This window comes from Urocitellus parryii, chromosome 5, assembly GCF_045843805.1.
Source record: "Urocitellus parryii isolate mUroPar1 chromosome 5, mUroPar1.hap1, whole genome shotgun sequence".
NCBI lineage: Eukaryota > Metazoa > Chordata > Mammalia > Rodentia > Sciuridae > Urocitellus > Urocitellus parryii.
Genome location: NC_135535.1, coordinates 137,706,422 through 137,725,024, shown reverse-complemented (window position 1 = coordinate 137,725,024; position 18,603 = coordinate 137,706,422). Strand labels below are relative to the sequence as shown.

Genomic DNA, 18,603 nt, shown 5'->3' with positions numbered 1-18,603 from the left:
ATGCTGAGGGCCATTACCAAGTAGGTTTTGACGCATCGTAATCCTTGCCAGTGTACCCCATGTTAAATGGACTTGCCTTGGAAATTTGCTGCGACCTTGCTTGTGTGTTTGAGAAAGATGACCCTGCTCAAGGTGATCGAGGGTGGATCCAGGTTTGAGGAAGTATCCTGCAGGTTTGAGGAAGTATCCCGGTCCTTGGGCTTAGGGTGTTCCCGGTTTAAGGCGTTTCCCGGTTTAAGAATATGGGTTTTAGGGAAGTTGAGGTTGAAGATTATTGCTGCTGGGATTAGGGTGTTCCTGTTGCTTGTTCCCGTTGAGTTCTCGTGAGATTCAAAATGGGATTTTGGAAAAAGCCTCGTGGAGTAGGTGAAGTGTGCGGCAGAACGAGACTGCCCCTGAACGTGTGTGGAGGCTGGTGTGAGATCCGGAATAAAGAATTGCTGTTTGAACCTACAGAGCTGTGTGGTGGCTCGTGATTCTGTGCCAAGCCGAGTCATTGGCACTTGGCTTCGGCACAAACTATTGAACAGGAACCTGAAAAGACCTGCTTCACATCAAATGCTCTACATCAGTAAGTGCTTTTAAGAACTTTACTTAATCATAACCATCAAGATATAAAACAATGGAAAAATGTTGACAGTATCTGGGCTCATAAAGTTCCTTGGGGATTAGAAGAAGAATGAGTAAGTACTTTGATTCAATCAACTTAATGTGAAAAGAAGTAGTGATGGAATTAAAATAGGGTAGAATGAAAGATAAATGTTAGTGGAGAGTCTAGTCTGTTAAATAAAACACAACCCAAAACAATCAAATTAGCATCTGACAGAAGCAGTTGCAATCAACTCAAAGATTCTGTCCTTGGGAATTAGATTCCAGTCACAGAAGAGAGGAAAATGCTATACGGTTTTTTATGTTGGTAGAAACCCACCTAACAGATAAGGCCCTCCAAACCAGATCCTTTATCAGAGGTTAAAATATGGTTTTATGTTGTCAGAAATCTACCTAACAGACAAGGCCTCTAAAACCAAGCCTTCAAGGGAAATAAAGATATTAAATAAGGTTGGGGGTACAGCTCAGTGGTAAAGTACATGGTTAGCATATGCAAGGCCCTGGGCTCAATCCCTAGCACCAAATAAAAAAATTAATTAAATAAAACTTTTAAATGACAACAAAATGGGCTGGAGTTATGGCTCAGTGATAAAGTGCTTTCCTGGCATGTGTGAGGCCCTGTGTTCAATTCTCAGTATAATAAACAAACAACCAAATAAATAAAATACAAGATTAATTGACAATTAAAAAAATTTTTTAAATGACAAAAGATAAGTTCTTACCCAAGTAATCTCTGAACATAGAATATACAAGGCCAGTAAACATCTAAAAATCCATTCCAGTTCTATCAGAATATAATCTCAGAAAAAACATACAGAAGACTATACTTGTTCCTTCCTGCCTCACTATGTCTCTGTCAAGTGTTTATAACAGAATGTTCTACCCTATCCCCCAAACAACTCCACTACCAAGCTCTTTCAACTCTACCCCACAACCCAACTGACCAAGGCTCCTTTTCTTTTTTCTAAAACAATTTCCACCACTAATGGACCAACTATCCTGCAATATTTAATGAATTTTATACAATCTGTTCCCCAATCCCCAAATGACTTACACTACTCCTTTCAGGAAAATGTCTTACCCCAACAAAAGATGGGCAGCTCTAAATGCAACAGAAGCCAGGACTTCCCATCACCCACCCAAAATTCATTCACTGAACAAACATTACATGAATCAATTCAACCACCTGGACTTCCACAGTGGCAACCTATTCAGTCCTCCTGCTTCAAATCCTGCTTCCCTGTTCTCTAGACTGCAGCCACAGTCATGAATCTTTCAAGATATAAATCTGCTCACATCCTCCACCTCAAATGACTTACCACACAGGAAACAAAATCCCAACTCTTCACCCACAAATGTCCTGCATGAGCCACCACCCACATCTCATCGGACCTCTTGAGTCCTCACTCCACCAGCTCAGGGGCCCCAGAGACCCTTGGGTGCTCCTCAGGAGTTCTGCACCTGCTGGGTCTCCTGCCTGCACTGCTCTTCCCCTAAAAGCCCCCATGCCACTCTCCTTCATGTGCTCAACTGTCACCTCATTACTAGCTCCATCCCTCCTCACCATCTCCAACACTCGCCCTTTATGCTGCTTTTTCTCCATTTCCCTTAAATTAGTTATTATCATCTATTCATTTGTTTACTGCCATCTTACCCCAGCCAGAAGATAAGCTTCATGAGAATCCCAGGTCCTCTGTTCAATGTAGCATCCCCAGGGTCTACAAGTACCCGACACATACTAAGTTGCTCAGTGAACACAGGCTGAATGAACGAATGCATTTTAAAAGAGCATTTTCTGGGTATTTCTATGTCCTAGACTCTGTACCAGGCAGAAAGATATAAAGATGAATGATGAATGGGATCTAGTTTTTGAGAAACTTAAAATCTAGTAGTGAAGGAGACACACACACAAGTAACAGAATGAGCTAGTTCAAGGAGAAGCATGGAATGGAGTAGCTAGAGGTTAGGCAGGCTAGCCAGGGACTGGAATAGGAAGAACCCTGAACCTCAGGCTGAGGAACTGGTTCTCCATGTGAGTCTTGACTGAGAACACCAACCTGGGGTGTAAAGAGGAGATGTATCTGAAATTAGAACTGACAGAGCTGGAACTGACTCAACTCAGTGACAATGAAGGGAGGAGTCCTCTTAGGTTTCTGATAAATGCCACTGGTCAGAGAGGAAGGGGAAAAAAAATGGAAGTTTTCAAAGCTAGCATATTTGACGTCAGACAAGTTGAGTTTGAGGTACCTTGATTACCACACTCAGTCATAATTATTCCTCTAGTGACTAGTAAACCTTTGACTTGGAAATTCTACAGTATGCTCCCTGGCCTGACAGAGTGGAGGCACACACATCACACATTGGTGCCACCGTGTTAACTACGACTTAGCCATGCAAAGTCTTTAAATCTTGAGGCTTTATCAAATCTGTATGTTTAATATATTTTTTATCATGCTTTCTTAAAACAAGGGATACCTGTTTTGCAGTGAAGTCTGACACAAATGCAGATTCCCAGGAATTTTTCCTAGTCAGTGGCTTGAAAGTCCAATTCTAAATGGGGAGACAACATTTATTTACAATTTTAAAAACCAAAGAATTTCTCAAGGACAGGTATTATTGCTGCTTTCCCCTTCTCAATGTCATGGAAATCCCACGAGGATATGTGCTTATGTAAACATATATACATCCAGACTTGACGGGAAGATGTGAAGAATGAGATGAGGGGAAATTAAGTGCAATAAAACAGAACCTATGTTCCACAGAAAAGAACAACTGTATACAACATAAGGAGAGAGCCAAATGTCACAATTTAAGCTCTAAGGTTTTCCAGCACCTCCAAGCTCAAGTTACAGGGTGTTCTACTGGGAAACGTTAGCTAAATTCCAGTGGTCTCACTCCTCAATTGTAAGTCATCCTCTACAGCTTCATCCCATTTCTTCTCTGAAAAGTAGAGGACAAAAAAGAAAGATGGAATATGCTATTTTTTTAAGGGCTCTAGGGCTCTTAAAATCAAAGTCAAGGGCCCTATTGGGAATTAATAGCCAAACAGGTTTAATTCCAAGGAGCTGAGTAAAGTGTGCTGTTAAAGTGATAAACTTCCTGGTGGATGGTGGGGAGACTGGTCGGAACTCAAGAGAGTCAAACACAAAAAGAGGGAGAGGTTAACACTCTGTTAAACAAAACATTCCACACCAGAAGGATCTATTTCCTGAAAATGCTGCATGAATAAAACTGCTATACTATAATATGTAATTAACTAGCAACAAGGGAACTATGACACTACAAAATTTAAAATTTTAATTAAGATCTTTTTAACCTTCTTTATGAGAGCCAGGGAAATGCAGTTCACTACCTACTGTGTGATATGTCAGTCTGTATCTTCTTATCTCTTATACGTCTGGTGGGCCACATACACTCACAAGAGATCACAAGGAGGGAGATGGACAGCAGTGGTGTGGCCCAGTAAAAGGACAGGGGCAGGGATGTTTAGGACAATATTCGCTTCCCACATCCCTATCTTTCCAGAGGTGAAAACCAGAGGGAGGACTCCACCTCCCTGTCCCCCACTGGGGATTGAACCAAGGACCTCAAAAAAGGCTAAGCTAGCATTTTGTCACTGAGTCCTTTTCTAAAATTTTTAGGTCTCACTAAGTTGCCAAGGCTGGCCTCTAACTTGTGACCCTCCTGCCTCAGCCTCCTGGAGCAGCTGGGATCACAGGCATGCACCACCACACATGGTTCAAAGAAGATTTTAAAGAATCCTTAGCTGGATGCATTCTAGACAGAAATACTCTGAACCTGAGTGGCATGTCCAGTAATGTTAAATTCAAAGAACACATGGTTGCCTAGGACAACAGAAGTTTATACTTAAGGGGACCTTATTTTCTGAGAAAAATAGTTAGGGATCCACTCAAACCACTCAGCACATTAGGCCCTGGTTGGGCTGGAAGACAGGCTGCCTGCATCCCAGTCCTGGATTAATTCTGTAAAAGAAACAAATTGGCTAGTTTATTGCTGAACAATTTAAATATGTAAGTGTCAGCAGTACTGGCAATAAGTACCAGGAAAACATAAAATAAAAAAGTTTGCAGATTTCAGGAAAATCTCTTGCTGGGGAAAAAATAAACATTTTAAAGAAAATAGTCCTATATCAAAGACAGTTCCTTTGAACAAGAATAAACTCATTTAAAAGCCACAGTTCTGTGAGAATCATGTGTGATTTATTCAAAGCTAGATTCCAAAGTAGTAAATTATATGCCTGCATGGAAGAATTTTGATAAAAATTTAGGAAACAAACACACAAAAACAAAACACCAAACATCAGGAAAAAAAAAAAAACCCAGGAAGCATAATTCAAGTTAAACTTTCCTTTGTAGAGAAGAACTAACATTTTTTTTCCCCCATTGAGCTTTTAGGGAAAAAAGTTGAGAAGTCAAAAAGTTTATAATTCAAAAAGCAGGACTGAAGTTTGGCAACCAAAGGAATGCATTTAAGGAATTCTGAACATCCATATTTCTAAACATATCCTTCATCCTCTTAAAACTAAGCAACAGAAACAGCTCTTCAACCAAATCAAATGTAGCCCAGACCACTAGTTTTATTTCAGTTTCTGTTTAAACTTTAGGATTGCCAAACCAGCCCTAAATAAACACTGACTACTTCAATGACTTTTATCTAGATTAAGATAGTCCTTCCCTGGCCAAGAGTGAGCAACTGCTCTCATCATTTCCATTCACAGATATAATTTATAAGATAAAACAAAACTCAAATAGTTTAATAAAATACCAGGAAAAATCCCATCATTTCTGTCAGAGACAGTTCAGGATGAACTCTATTTCCACAATTTATTTTCTTGAGTTAAGGTGATCTCTTCAATACTTAGCTGCACTGTGGGTCATGAAACAGTTCACCAAGAGGAACTGAACTTCCTCAAGGAATGGCTGCCAGAATCCCACACAAGGGCGTCATAAAGATGTTTCACTCAGAGGAAAGTCAGACACCAAAGACAAGGGCATTAATTAACAACAACAAGTCGTTACCCAGGTAAGTGGTTTTGGAAATCTATGTTTGGGTTTTTAGAGCTTGAGACCTGAAAACCACTTGCACCCACACAAAACTAAACGGAGGTGCCTATTTATAGCCCTGAGAGACTTGAATGGAATAGTCACAGACTGCTTTAATTGCCACAAAACAAATAAGACAAAATCACCAAGGTTCCTCCACATTCCACCTACCCAAGTCGTATCCTAAGGATATCATTTTCCCAACAACCCAAGCCACTGTGGAATACTTATTCTGAACTCATCTTTCAATATGTATCTGTGAGGTTCCAGGTCTGACTGTGTGGGGAAAACTATCCCCACCATGCGCAATACTTAGGCCAGCTGCCAATCATTTACTTCCTGAGTTAATAACACCAAGACTAGGTGGTTTACCTGCTGTTTATCAGCCAGTACTTTCTGAAAGATGTCTGAGAGTTTTCCTTCTCGTTAAGTGAAAACAGAACACCATCTCTCACAGTCCTAGTTGTCATGCTATATGAATATTGAATAAACCAGGGAACTAACAGCATTTTCTTAAAGCTGCCAGAATTTTAGTTAGCTCAACAGAGTATGTAGTTAAAAAAATGAAAGAAAAAGCAGTTAATATGCTTTGATTCCAACTGCTTGATGAATTTCACTTCCAAATAATTACTAGATGTCTGGAGTATAAACCCCTCTTTCACCGCATCTTAGAGCTTTGACTTTACTTACTTGTATTTTAAGAGCAGCCATTGAATTAACCAGAGTCCTACAAGGATCATGCCGTTAATTTCACAAATAGAAAAGGCCCACTGCACCCGGTTAAAATGGTCAAAAAACGTGTCCGGTAGTGGAGGCTGCACCTCCTTAGGAGGCACTCGTTCATGGACGACCGAGATCATCACTGTGGTGAGAACAAAACAGGAAAGTGCGTAAAGGAAGGCCAGAAACGTCTTGCCCCACTCCATGGGGTACTGGGAGCGCTCCAGTTCTGGCATGGGTATCTTTATCATCTCTTTCCTATACCCATTTGGCATCCCATTGGGCTTAATCTTGATGCTAAAGCTGCCGTCAGGGGTGGGGACGTCGACGCCAATGTTGAGGTGTCCGTTGGCATGGCCGTTCTTGTGTGCTTCCATGTGGTGCTCCATTTTCAGGGTCTCTATCATGTCCAAGAGCCGCTGCCCGTTGTCAGAGGAGACTCGGCACAAGGGGGGTTTTTTGAAATCCTCTCGGGTTAGGTTGATCAGATCCTGGCCTGTGAAATGTTCTAGAGGTTCACAGTATTCTGGCATAGCATTCTCCAACAGCCAGTCTGCCACCTTCTTGGGTGACCAATAAACCACTTCCTTCATGGTACTGGCAGACGACATGCAGTCCCCAGCTTGTTCTCAGAGGTCAGCAGTCACTGTTCCTACAGGGCAGGACACTGTCCCTCCTTGGCTGGTTCATCTTATTGGGCCTCATGAGTGGAGACTTGTTTGGCAAGATGGTCAGAGCAGTTGTTAAATACCTCATGAAGCTGTCCAGGGTTCCTGAGTGCATGAGCATTCATTCACCTCATTTTTGAACAGAATTCTTCCTTCTGTGGAAGCAAAAGAAAAGGTTAGGCTACTGGGACTTCCATATCAACTCCCCCAAAACACATGCACACAGAAATGGAAAGTCAGTTGTGAACTCCATAGTTTTCAAACATGTAACAGTTTCAGGGAGCACCATTTCTCTGGTTTTTTGTCTTCTCTGACAGCACTAAGTTGGATCTGAAAAAGAATAAGGTCAGAACACACATGTATTATAGGATCTCCAGTGGTGTACTTACTAAGGATAATTCAATAGTGCTTTGAACACGGCTCTACACAAACCATTGATTCTCTTTGTACTTAATAATGTGAAAGAATACGGCAATTTTTTAAATCCATCATTCTATCTGGTGAAGAATGTTTGAAAATGCATATACTATATGCAACTTAAATAGATATCAGAGAAAACTACAGAAATGCAGATCATCTGGCCCAATAATTTTACAGTTTTACCAAAAAGTCAGTGAATCCCTTTTTCCAAATGTGCTTGAGCCCCATCAGAGGTTACCTATCTGGCTGCCTGGGCTGAAGTGGAGGGGAGAGAGACAGCATGCCTGCTTTGTTGATCTTTCCACTCCCAGCCCCTGGGGGATTCTGTGGAATGCACCATGGTTTGAAAATGAAGGATTTGATCCAACTCCCTCGTTTATAAATGAAAAATCTTACTTCTATAAATGTCAAGGAACTTGCCTTCAGTCAAGGGGTAGCCTGTCTAGAAGAGTTACAGGTTAAATTTAAATACACTAAACTAGTGTATTTATTCATTAAAAATACTTAACCAGCTAAGTCACAATAATCAAAAGGCATACCTATAGAGAAAATTCAAAAGAAAGATTCAAAAATTTATAAATTTATATAACTATATAATCTGCCTTTAGCAGAAAAGAGACCACAGTTTGTCTCCCAGCATTTTCCTTCCACCCATTATGTGAGCTTCAGTTCATTCATCTGTAAAATGGGGATGAGGATAATCAAAAATATTTCCTTCACAGGATTTTATTGTCAATGATTAAAAAATGAAAATTGGTGAAACATAACCTAGCTCAAAAAGCATTGATTTTCAAAAGGGTCTGTTGGTATCCAGGCCCTCTTTTAACCTTTCCCATACTATCGATCATGTCTACCAGCCACTGTCCACTTTATATCACTATGAAAAAATTCTACCAGGGCTGGGGATGTGGTTCAGGGCCAGCACACAAGGGGTCTTGGGTTCAGCCCCGGCACTGAAACAAAACAAAACAAAATAACCTATAGGCTAACTGTTTCCTTATATGGTCAATGTGTCAACTGCAAAAAAGCTTACACAGATCTGGAAGTTTAAGAGCTGAAAATTAATGATAACATCATTTCCTTAACAGGTTTTTATGGAATAATAATCTGAAAAAATTTTTCTATGTTAAAAAAAAATCCGTAACCAACAAACATAGGAATTGCGTACTATAATCTCTCCCAGGTCTAACAGTATACATTAGGATGTTAAAAGAATGAGGAAATTCTCCAGATTAAAAAAATAATTAGCAGGACTTCTCAAATTGACTTCATCAAAGCTGTCCAATCTCTGCACCACTTTTTCTCTTCAATTCATCTCCACTGAACTCCCAATCTAATTCTGGCATGAGGATGGAGAGCATGTCTACTTTCAATTTCCCAGTCCAAATAACAACCAATCAATGACAATAAAAACCTTAAAAGATATTCTAGGCCCTGCAAGAATATCGGGTATTCCCTTTTCTAGGAATCTGCAGTGCTCCGCACCTTTCTTATCACACCCTCCCCTCATTAAGTTTCTGTCTAGACTCCCCCAGGAGGCTTAGAACAATTTAGAATACCTTCAGCAGCCATGTATCTCCCATGCCCAGGACTCAGTAAGTACTCAATCAACCACTGCTCATTATTCTTAAAAATAGCCCTCAGACCCTGCACCACATTGATGGTTAATGGAAAATGAATCTATTGAAAATGACACTGATAATGAAAACTGCTTTAAACCAATTTGGATGTTCCAGGAAAATAAGATAAGCATTTTTCAGAGAGAAACAAAACCAAAGTGGATCTCAGACTACCTGTCACCACCACAGCAGAACTTCCTCTGTGATGAGGACTGACCACAGAGTGGCAAGGAAACATGCACACCAGACAGAAGGTTGCACAGGACAGGATCTCCTCAGCACAGGGCCCAAGGCCTCTCCTTAAATCCCCCTCAGCAGAATTTTCCTTAAATACTCCTCTGCAGAATTACAGGAACCATCAAGAGAGCCCTTCAATATCCTGAAGTGACTGTAAGACTCTAAAGAAAATCCTCGGTGGAGTGTCCTGGCCTAAGGGAAATAAACACAGGCTTCTCCCGCAAGTTCTTCATGCTTCTTCTCCTTGCCCAACACAGGAAGTTGGCCAGGATGGGAAACCCCCTTAGAACCACGGAGACCACAGCCAGGCCAAGGTACTGTTTCACTTCTCACTGAGGGGAGAAGGAGGCACATATCTCTTAAGAGATAATCAACTTTAAAAAAAAAATGGTAGGAGGTAATTCAATACAGGGCTATCAAACATTCATCTGGTATAGCCAGCACTGTAAACACCCATCCAAATGAAGAAACACTAATCTTGAAAAAGAAGACCTTCAAGCAGTTTCTGATAGCCAGAGAAACTCTTCAGAGATAGCAAGATAAATTAATGACTTCAATTCCATAGTTAACTAGGATAACAAAAAACATTCCCCCGAGAAAGCCCCTGTGGGTACTCAACCACTGCTCATTATCTTCAAAAATATCCCTCAGACCCTGCACCACATTGATGGTTAATTGAAAATGACACTGATAGTAAAGACTGCTCAAAACCAGTTTGGATGTTGGACGATATATGGTCAGCTGGGCTAGGAAAACAACTACCACCAACACCCAGAAGAGCCACCTTGAATCCATTATTGGGAGACCAACAAGGAATACCAAATTGGTAGACTTCCCTCAGAATTGGGAAAAATTAATATAAGAATAAAAACACTGTAAATAAACTCATCCTCCCCAAAATATTCATAGAATTTGGGAGACAGAAGTAGTATAGCAACTCTTGTTTATATGTAATTTTTAGAGATAAATACCACAGTCCAGTGAGTTATGGTTTGTCTAAAATTTCATACATAGCAAAGAGGTAGTCCTGGGGCTGAGACCCAAGATGCTCTTCAGCGCTGTCCCGCTGTGAGGTCTTCAACCATCTCCCAGATCTGAGCATGTGGGCAGAGAGTCTAGAAAGTTCTAAAAAGTGGTGATGCCCAGACGATAAAAGGTGAATGACAGCACATGGTTACCACAGGTCCTAAGCTCAGGAAGACCTTTTATCTTGTCTCAACTAAGTAAAAAATACGCTAAATTCAATTTGGCTCTAATTCTTAAAATAGATATTTTAGTCTTAGAAGCTATAAAAGTCTTTAGATAATATGCTATGCTGTGGTATAAACTATTTATAGTTAATTATCAAGGCCAGATTTCTAAAACAGTAAAATAAGTTAAAGCAATTACTCTAGTAATAGAAGACAATTTAACCAAGAAAAATTACTAAATATCATTAATTACCCTGTGCCCCCTCCCTTCCCCTCCAACCACTCTGCCCTATCTAGAGTTATCTATTCCTCCCATGTTCCAGCTCCCTATCCCACTATGAATCAGTCTCCTTATATCAGAGAAAACATTTGGCATTTGGTTTTTTGGGATGGGCTAACTTCACTTGGCATTATCTTCTCTAACTCGATCCATTTACCTGCAAATGCCATGATTTTATTCTCTTTTATTGCTGAGTAATATCCCATTGTGTATATATGCCACATTTTTTTTATCCATTCATCTGTTGAATGGCATCTAGGTTGGTTTCACAGTTTACCTATTATGAATTGTGCTGCTATAAACATTGATGTGGCTGTGTCCCTGTAGTATGCTATTTTTAAGTCCTTTGGGTATAGACTGAAGAGAGCTGGGTCAAATGGTGTGAATAAACTATGTTTACAACGATATGAAAAATTGTGCTCTATATATGTAATAAGAAATGGAATACATTCTGCTATCATATATAAATTTTAAAAATTTACATTAAAAAATCTGGAAATTACAAAATAAATAAATGGTAATATTTTAGATTAAATAAAACAATTATATGTTTAAACTCTTTTTATACCTTAAGTTCGTGCTATTTTGCCTAAAAGGCAGAAGTTTTAATAAATAAAATTGAGGAAATTATATTGTTCTGTTGTGTGCATGTACAAACATATAATAATGAATCCCACTGTTATATATAATTACAATGCACCAATAAACACTCATCTGTAATGGAAAAAAAGAGAAAAGTTACTAAACAAATCACTTAGGAATGTCTGTTTACACGTCCCCAAAAGAATTCATTATGTTATGGTTAGGCGTGGTGGCCTAGGCCTATAATCCCAGTTACTTGGGAGGCTGAGGTGGGAGGATTGAAGTTTGAAGCCTGCTTGGGCAATTTAGTAAGACCCTATCACAAAATAAAAATAAAGCAACAAATTATAAGATCAGGGGATATAGCTCAGTGGTAGAGCACTTGCCTAGCATGCATGAGGTCCTGAGTTCAAACCCTAGTACCACAAAAACAAAAATCAAACAAATATATTATATTGTGTTATTATTTGGCTTGTCTAGAAATAAAGCAGTGTTGTGCTAACAAAAACCTACCATCACAATTACAGACTGAACACATGGGTTTTTAAGAATGAAAATGTGCAGTTAATGATGGAAAATTTCTAGTTCCAATGCTTGCTCTACCATTAACTTGTCCTCTAACTCCAGAACCTCAGTTTCCTGAAATGCAACAGTTTATTCCATCCACTTATTCCATTAGTAAAAGGAATTTACATACACCTGACAGTGCTTTGAAAAATAAAGTAATACATAAAAATACAAGAAAATAATAAACTGAGTTCAATTTATTCTTTCCTTGAAGATTAAATGGCTTTGTAAAATAACTGCCCTGAAATTGAGAATTGAGTTTTCATGATTTTTTTAAGGCACAATGGACCCAAGATTGAACAAACACAGCTGGCAAGTCAATGAAGAAACTGCAGGGAAAAGAGGGTTCCAGAGGTTTCCAGATGCTGATAATGACAAGTGATAGTAAGAAGTTGCACATAAAAATCTTACATAGAGTAAATTAAACTTCCTGTCTCATGGATCAAAGTTCTAAAACAAAAACAAAAGCAACATGGAGACGACACATGATTTTATTTTAATAGCTTATCAAGTTCATCCAAGATCAAATTGTGGATGGGCATATGACACTTAGCTCACACTTTATTAAAAACAAAAACAAAAACAAAAACTCCCTATGAGTACTTTGTTGAAAAAGCAATACAAATAAAGAATTTATACTGTTTTTCACAAAACACTGACTTTTTGTAAAACTTCCTGTTCATGTAAAAGTCTTCATATCTACTAGAACTTTATCTAAAAAGTCACTTTTAAGGTGATGCAGCCCACTGGAACACTCATAGGTATTAAATTCTCAGGATAGTTTTCCAGTGCTCTTCTTCAAATCAGTCTACATAAAGCTGTACATTTTTCTATTTAGCACTTGAAGAGTTAATTCAAATAAGCAGAGCTCATAAAATGATACATATTTGAAGAACAAAAATTATTAAGAGTAACAACCACATTGGTTTACCTGAAAGACTTAAATATTTGTTTCACTCTACAGTTTTGTAAGTTTTAGATTACTTTTGATGCCTTAACCTTTAAACGGCTCTTTATTTTATTTTAAACAGCAATTACCTGCCGTGTTCTCAGTTCCTCAGTCCAACTCTGGTTGGCAAATAAAAATCATCCCTTACAAAACAGGTTCCTTAAACTAAGTGTCTGGTGACCTACTTTGCTTAGATGTGAGAAGGGCTTGCTGCAGCGTACATATTTGCCTTTCAGTCCACTCAGGCTGTTAATACTGTGGGTTGTGAGAAGAGCCTCATTTGATGACATCTTTCTCTCCTCCAAACCTTGTCTATTTAATGGTACTTAATGCTTAGATTTCACAATATCTGAAATGCATTCCTTCTCAGTGGCTGCCCTGTAACTCACCCAAAGGTTAATCCCATTTCTTATGCCCCCTTCTCAAAATGTAGGAACTATATTGGAATGTGGTAGCCCTCAATGTGCCAGGGGAAAACAGATGATTTTTGGTTGCTTATAAATTAACAGTTATGATATATGAAAAGAAATCAGCCATACCAACTGTATACCATATATTATGGTTCTAGCTGTTCCCTGAGGGTATGAAATATATAACTGTTCCATCCACATCACAGAGTCCTATCACCAGTGAATTCTATGTCCCAGACTCCAAGACCCCATTTGATTCATTTCTTGACAAGATGTATATATAAATATTTAGTAACCAGAAAATCCAAAGAATCATTACAGAAAAAATAAAATAAAAAACTAAAAGTTCTACAATAACAATTGATAATCATCATGCAGCAGAATACTAAGCCTCCACTAGAGATTATACCACATTTCTATATTACAGTGATATACACTTACACTTCTGTCAACTGAATAAACAGGTTACCAAACAGAATAATATTCTTGAAAGAACATGTACTGTAAATATCATAAGACAAAAGTCCAGAAGCTGTTTATCATTTTCTTAACTGTTAACTTGGGGTAGCAATTATGAAATAATTTTCAGGTTTTTTTTCAATATTTTAAAATTTCTCTGATAAACACATTACTTGTGTTTGGAAGGAGAAAATGACTGCTCTTCTTTCAAGCATATTCTGTTTTTAAACATGCAAGCTGCATTGTAAAACTAAAAATAGATGCTGCCTACACTAGCTTTCTTTAAAAATATGAAATGAGCTTGTAGGTTTCTCTAAAAACCCAGAACCTTTGCCCTCTGTATATTAGGTTCCAAAACCCTTCAAATTCCCAAAACATAATGGTTCTGAGGTGAGTCAAACTACCAACAAAAAAAGTTGAAATGCAAACCTAAGGGCATGAAGAAATTCTAGTCTCAGGCATTTCCTATCATGCCAGAGAGAAAAACAACAAACCATCAGGACGTCAACTGTTCTATCAGCTGGATTTCCTTCAATACCCAGGCTGCTACAAATGTTCGGAAAGGCCATTTGAAAACTCTGTTGTGATTATGATCAGGAAAACTGCATAGCTCTTTTGACAACTAATCACTATAGTTTTCTCATTGAATTTCCATCTTAGAACTCAATTACCACAACCTTTGAAGATGATCTATTCCCACTAAACTGATCAGCTGCCTCTCTGTCTGAAGCCAGCAGGGCTATTTTCATATGTGCCTGGTTAATCGGCAGTACTTGGACTTGGCTTCACTCCAGCAGCACTTGAGAATGTCAGGATACAAGCAGCATTTCCAGATCCCACCCTCTCGCAGGGGCTGAAGTGCACAGTGCTGATTTCATCCACCCAGAGAAGCCTGGGAAAGACTAACACAGACTCTATTTCTATCACACAACACTCTGTTCCTTTCTCTTCTTCCCATTATTCTCTTCAAAAATGAGAACTATATCCTTCTAATTCACTGCGGGTTTAGCTGGAATTAAAAAAGCTGTCTTCTGAATCCATCATAAATGCCAATCAAGAGTGTGACAAAAAATCAGATAACTTAGGAAAAGGATAAGGCCAGGTTCCTCGTTTCTAAGAACTTCGATGCAGTACCCTAGGGAACCTGGCTCACTTAAACTGCCCTAGGTTTATCCATTTCTAAAGCAAAAATAATTCTGCTATCTTGTAGAACTGTAAAAAAAAAATCTGACATGGAGTTTAATAGATGCCTAAGAACAGGAGCTATTTGGAGACATCTAAGGGAGATAAAGGTTCAGATCCTTCCTTTTTTCCTCCTTTTTCTACAGAAAATCCAACAGTGGTCAGTTGAGAGGCTGGGGCTAGTGGCAAAGCAATTGGCAGAGCCAGTGTCAGAGGAGAGGAATGAAGTCACTCTGCCCCACCATTCCTTAGTCCCTTCTTATCTCAGTCTCTCTTCAACTCAAGAGAAGCAGACATAAATTTAACAGGCTACCAGGAAACTCAATCTGCCAGGCTTTCAACTGTTTCAGAAATATCTCCAAGGACCAGGCACACTTGGTCAATGGGTCACAGAGAACAGGGAATGGTGAGGGCTGTGGCAGGCAAGAGATTTAAACTGTTTTGGGTATGGCCTGCCCTATCTTCTGAACAGCAAAAATAAGCAAAACACCTGAATCTGTGCAAAGAGATTGCTCCTCCTCAACTTCACTTTCCCCTCGCTCACTCTAGCTAATCAGCTGTGACTTCCTAGAGACCCTCCCTTGAAGGCTGTCCCCATCTGTTCCCCTTTCCTACTGCCATTTGCTGTGCTCTGGTTTCTACCTCCAGTGTGACTCAACAGCAACCCGATGCCATACTGCTCTCTGATGGGCCTTAGTTCTGCACATAATGTGAGCCCATCCTCATTTGCCTTGAAGTCTCTAGAGCCTAAAACACTTAAGAGAAGTGGGTTAAATTTAAGAATAAAAGAGAATGCAAAAGAGATGGCTTCTAATCCCAGAGCATGAACCCAGTGATATAAATCTCCTTTGTACACCAAACATATAAAAACCAACATAAAATATAACTGCTGAAATATTCACACCATAATCAGTTTCAAATTAAAGAAAAGAAATTTCCCATGTACTAAAAAAAGAATAATCTCATAGCCACAGTGGAAAAGTTATAGGCTAACACCTGTGGCTCAGGAGGAAACCAGACTTGAACCTGAGAAGCTAGAGGTAGGGACCTTTCAGATTCCAGCAAGGCCCTTGATCAAAGAAAGGATCCTTTTAAGACAGAAAAATTGGACCTATGAAATTGGCACACAATAATATAGAGTCCAAACTGACTCTACCTACATGGTATGAGATTTCCAGGCCAAGAAATTATTGTAAACACTAAAGAGAAATAAATGAAAAAACAGCTCCTTAGAGACCTCTCAATAAGCAAGGGTTCACAACTCTCTCATGGAAAAAAAAAGGCCTTACTGAGGATGATAAATAATTGAAAATTATTATCAAATGAGGAAATGATCTACCAGGAGGGAAATTTGGCAGGTATGAAAATAGGAAGTATGTCAAACCATGAATTTGAGAAAATAAGACAGGTTTTAAGAGACTGAGAAATGGGTACAGTAAAGAGATAAAACAAAGAAATGAACCTTAAACCTTAAACTTGCCTAACGTGGGAGACCCTGGGTTCAATCAATCTCCAATAAAACACACACACACATACACACACACACACACACACACACACACATCACACACACTTCATCTGACCAACTAAACATTTGGAAAGAACATGATACAATTTTTTTTTTAAAAGGTGAGTTTTGTGTTCAAAGAAGGTACAGGTAAACTGTAGGTTCTCTCCTCTGGCTTGTACCTTATACCTCAGGAGAAAAGACAAGAGAACAAAAGGGCAAAGGGAGGTCAAAAGAGGAAGAGATATTAGCAAAAGTATATCAATACAAACTATATCAATATAAAAGCCCAAAGATCTCAATTTAGCACCCATATCCCCTTTGAGGGATGGGGGAGGCAGGGGATAGAACCCCTTCTGATTGTCTGAACTCAATCAAAAATCACTTAAACAATTTAAAAAGGGTTTTAAGAAAATAAGAAAGGCAAAGAGAACAGAGGTGAAAATAGCAATACCATGTGACGTTGGGAAGCAGATGGACTAGGGGTGGCAATCTGATTTATCAAACGGACAATTCAAAAGTATAGGGAGCTGGTGACATCAGGTAACTGTGGAACAGGCAGTGAAGCCGGAGTTAATCACAGAGGACTGGCTGAAAGATCAGTTCTGAAGTGACCTTTCAACTCTCACTTTGCTCAATGGAGCAACCACTCCTTCCCCATATCAGGAAGACTGATGTCTATTCTCTTTCAAAAGAGGAGGAAACACCGAACAGGTGGGAGCTGGTACCTTACTAAAAACAAGAGAACAAGTAAAAGATGCAAACAGATGGTCACGAGTGGAATCTGCCCCTTACTTCATTAGACACCAGCTTCCAAGTAAATGATCAGATAATTTTTTTTCTGTAAAGGTCTAAAAAATGTTTAAGAGAAAAGACCTAAGCTCATTGATCATCTTGCACTGACTCCCATATAAACAAAGTAACCTCACACAAAAAGCTTCCAGATAGCTTTATTACTGACTACTTTAAAACAGAAAACTAAATGAAACAAAACCAAAAACACCCCAGGCCAAAAGATGTTTGAAGAAACTCTTTAAATAAATATAAAAGCCAAAAAAAGAGTGAAACAAGAATAAATAAATACATAAGTAAACAAACAGCAAAAGAACTTAGACAAAGGAGAGATATAATAATGTTTAAAAAAAAAACTTAACGTTCTCAAAGAGAGAAGGTATAGAACAAGAACAAGATGGTACTTAAAAAGAAAAGGACAGATTATTTTAAAAGGAATCTCCCAGAAACTCATGGTATATATGAAATATTCAATAGAAACAAAAGAAAGTAAAGTTGAAAAATCTTTCAGAAAACAGAACAAAGCAAAAGATGGAAAATCAAGAGAAAATACTAAAAAAGTAATCTAGGTAGTTCAACATTGGAATAGTGGGAACTCAAGGAAAAAGGGGAAGTGATTTTAAATCTTCTTAATTTAAACAATATCAAATAAATTATTCATAAATATTCCTCAGAACTAGAGGGGACATAATTTGTCAGACTGAAAAACTTCATCCAGGTGTCCAAAAAAGTGCCTGAAAATTAAAAAAAAAAAGTTTCTATTATTATTATTCCATGTTGACAAATTATTCTCAAGGAAAAAAGGGAGCGAGAAAAGAGATCTTGACAAAAGCTCCATCCTGCTTTTTGTTACCTTGGCTTTATTTCCTCCATTTCATCCATGTCACAACTCTCAATCCTCACCCTGACCTTCCTCACTGAAGACCACTGGGGATGTGATGCAGGACCGTGCTCTTGATATCCAAAGGAAGAATTCTCATTGTACTTTCCACCATAGCCTTATAAAAGGCAATGGTGCCTTTTAAATATTATATAATGACTGACAAGAAGAGTACTGAAATCTATCTGTATTTTATAACCATTAACCATTTCCTCCAGGTTTCTAAGGCTATTCAAATTTCAAATACATTTCCCCTTGTCTCATGCACCATCACAACATCCTTGAAGATTTACTATTTTAGTTTCTAAGTTACTTCTCTCTTACAATGATTTTGCTAACTTAGAAGTAGTCAGAAATTCTTAGTTAATTTCTGATTATTTTAACTTAGGAGAATGGCCATGTTTAGTAACCTATGAACTTTGGAAGACTGATGATTGGAGCACCACTCCCTAAGCCTAACAGATAATAA

The 18,603-nt window shown here is 38.6% G+C and overlaps 1 protein-coding gene across 4 annotated transcripts in view; it reads right to left on the bottom strand.

The window, feature by feature from the left end:
- Positions 1-18,603, bottom strand: part of Sgms1 (sphingomyelin synthase 1) — a 258,044-nt gene that overhangs the window by 39,787 nt on the left and 199,654 nt on the right. For all 4 annotated transcript variants that reach the window (XM_026408957.2, XM_026408959.2, XM_026408958.2 and 1 more), the window contains one exon: positions 6,363-7,215. In XM_026408957.2, coding sequence (XP_026264742.1) covers positions 6,363-7,003 — 641 coding nt within the window. In that variant the 5' untranslated portion in view covers positions 7,004-7,215. The remainder of the gene's footprint in view (positions 1-6,362; positions 7,216-18,603) is intronic.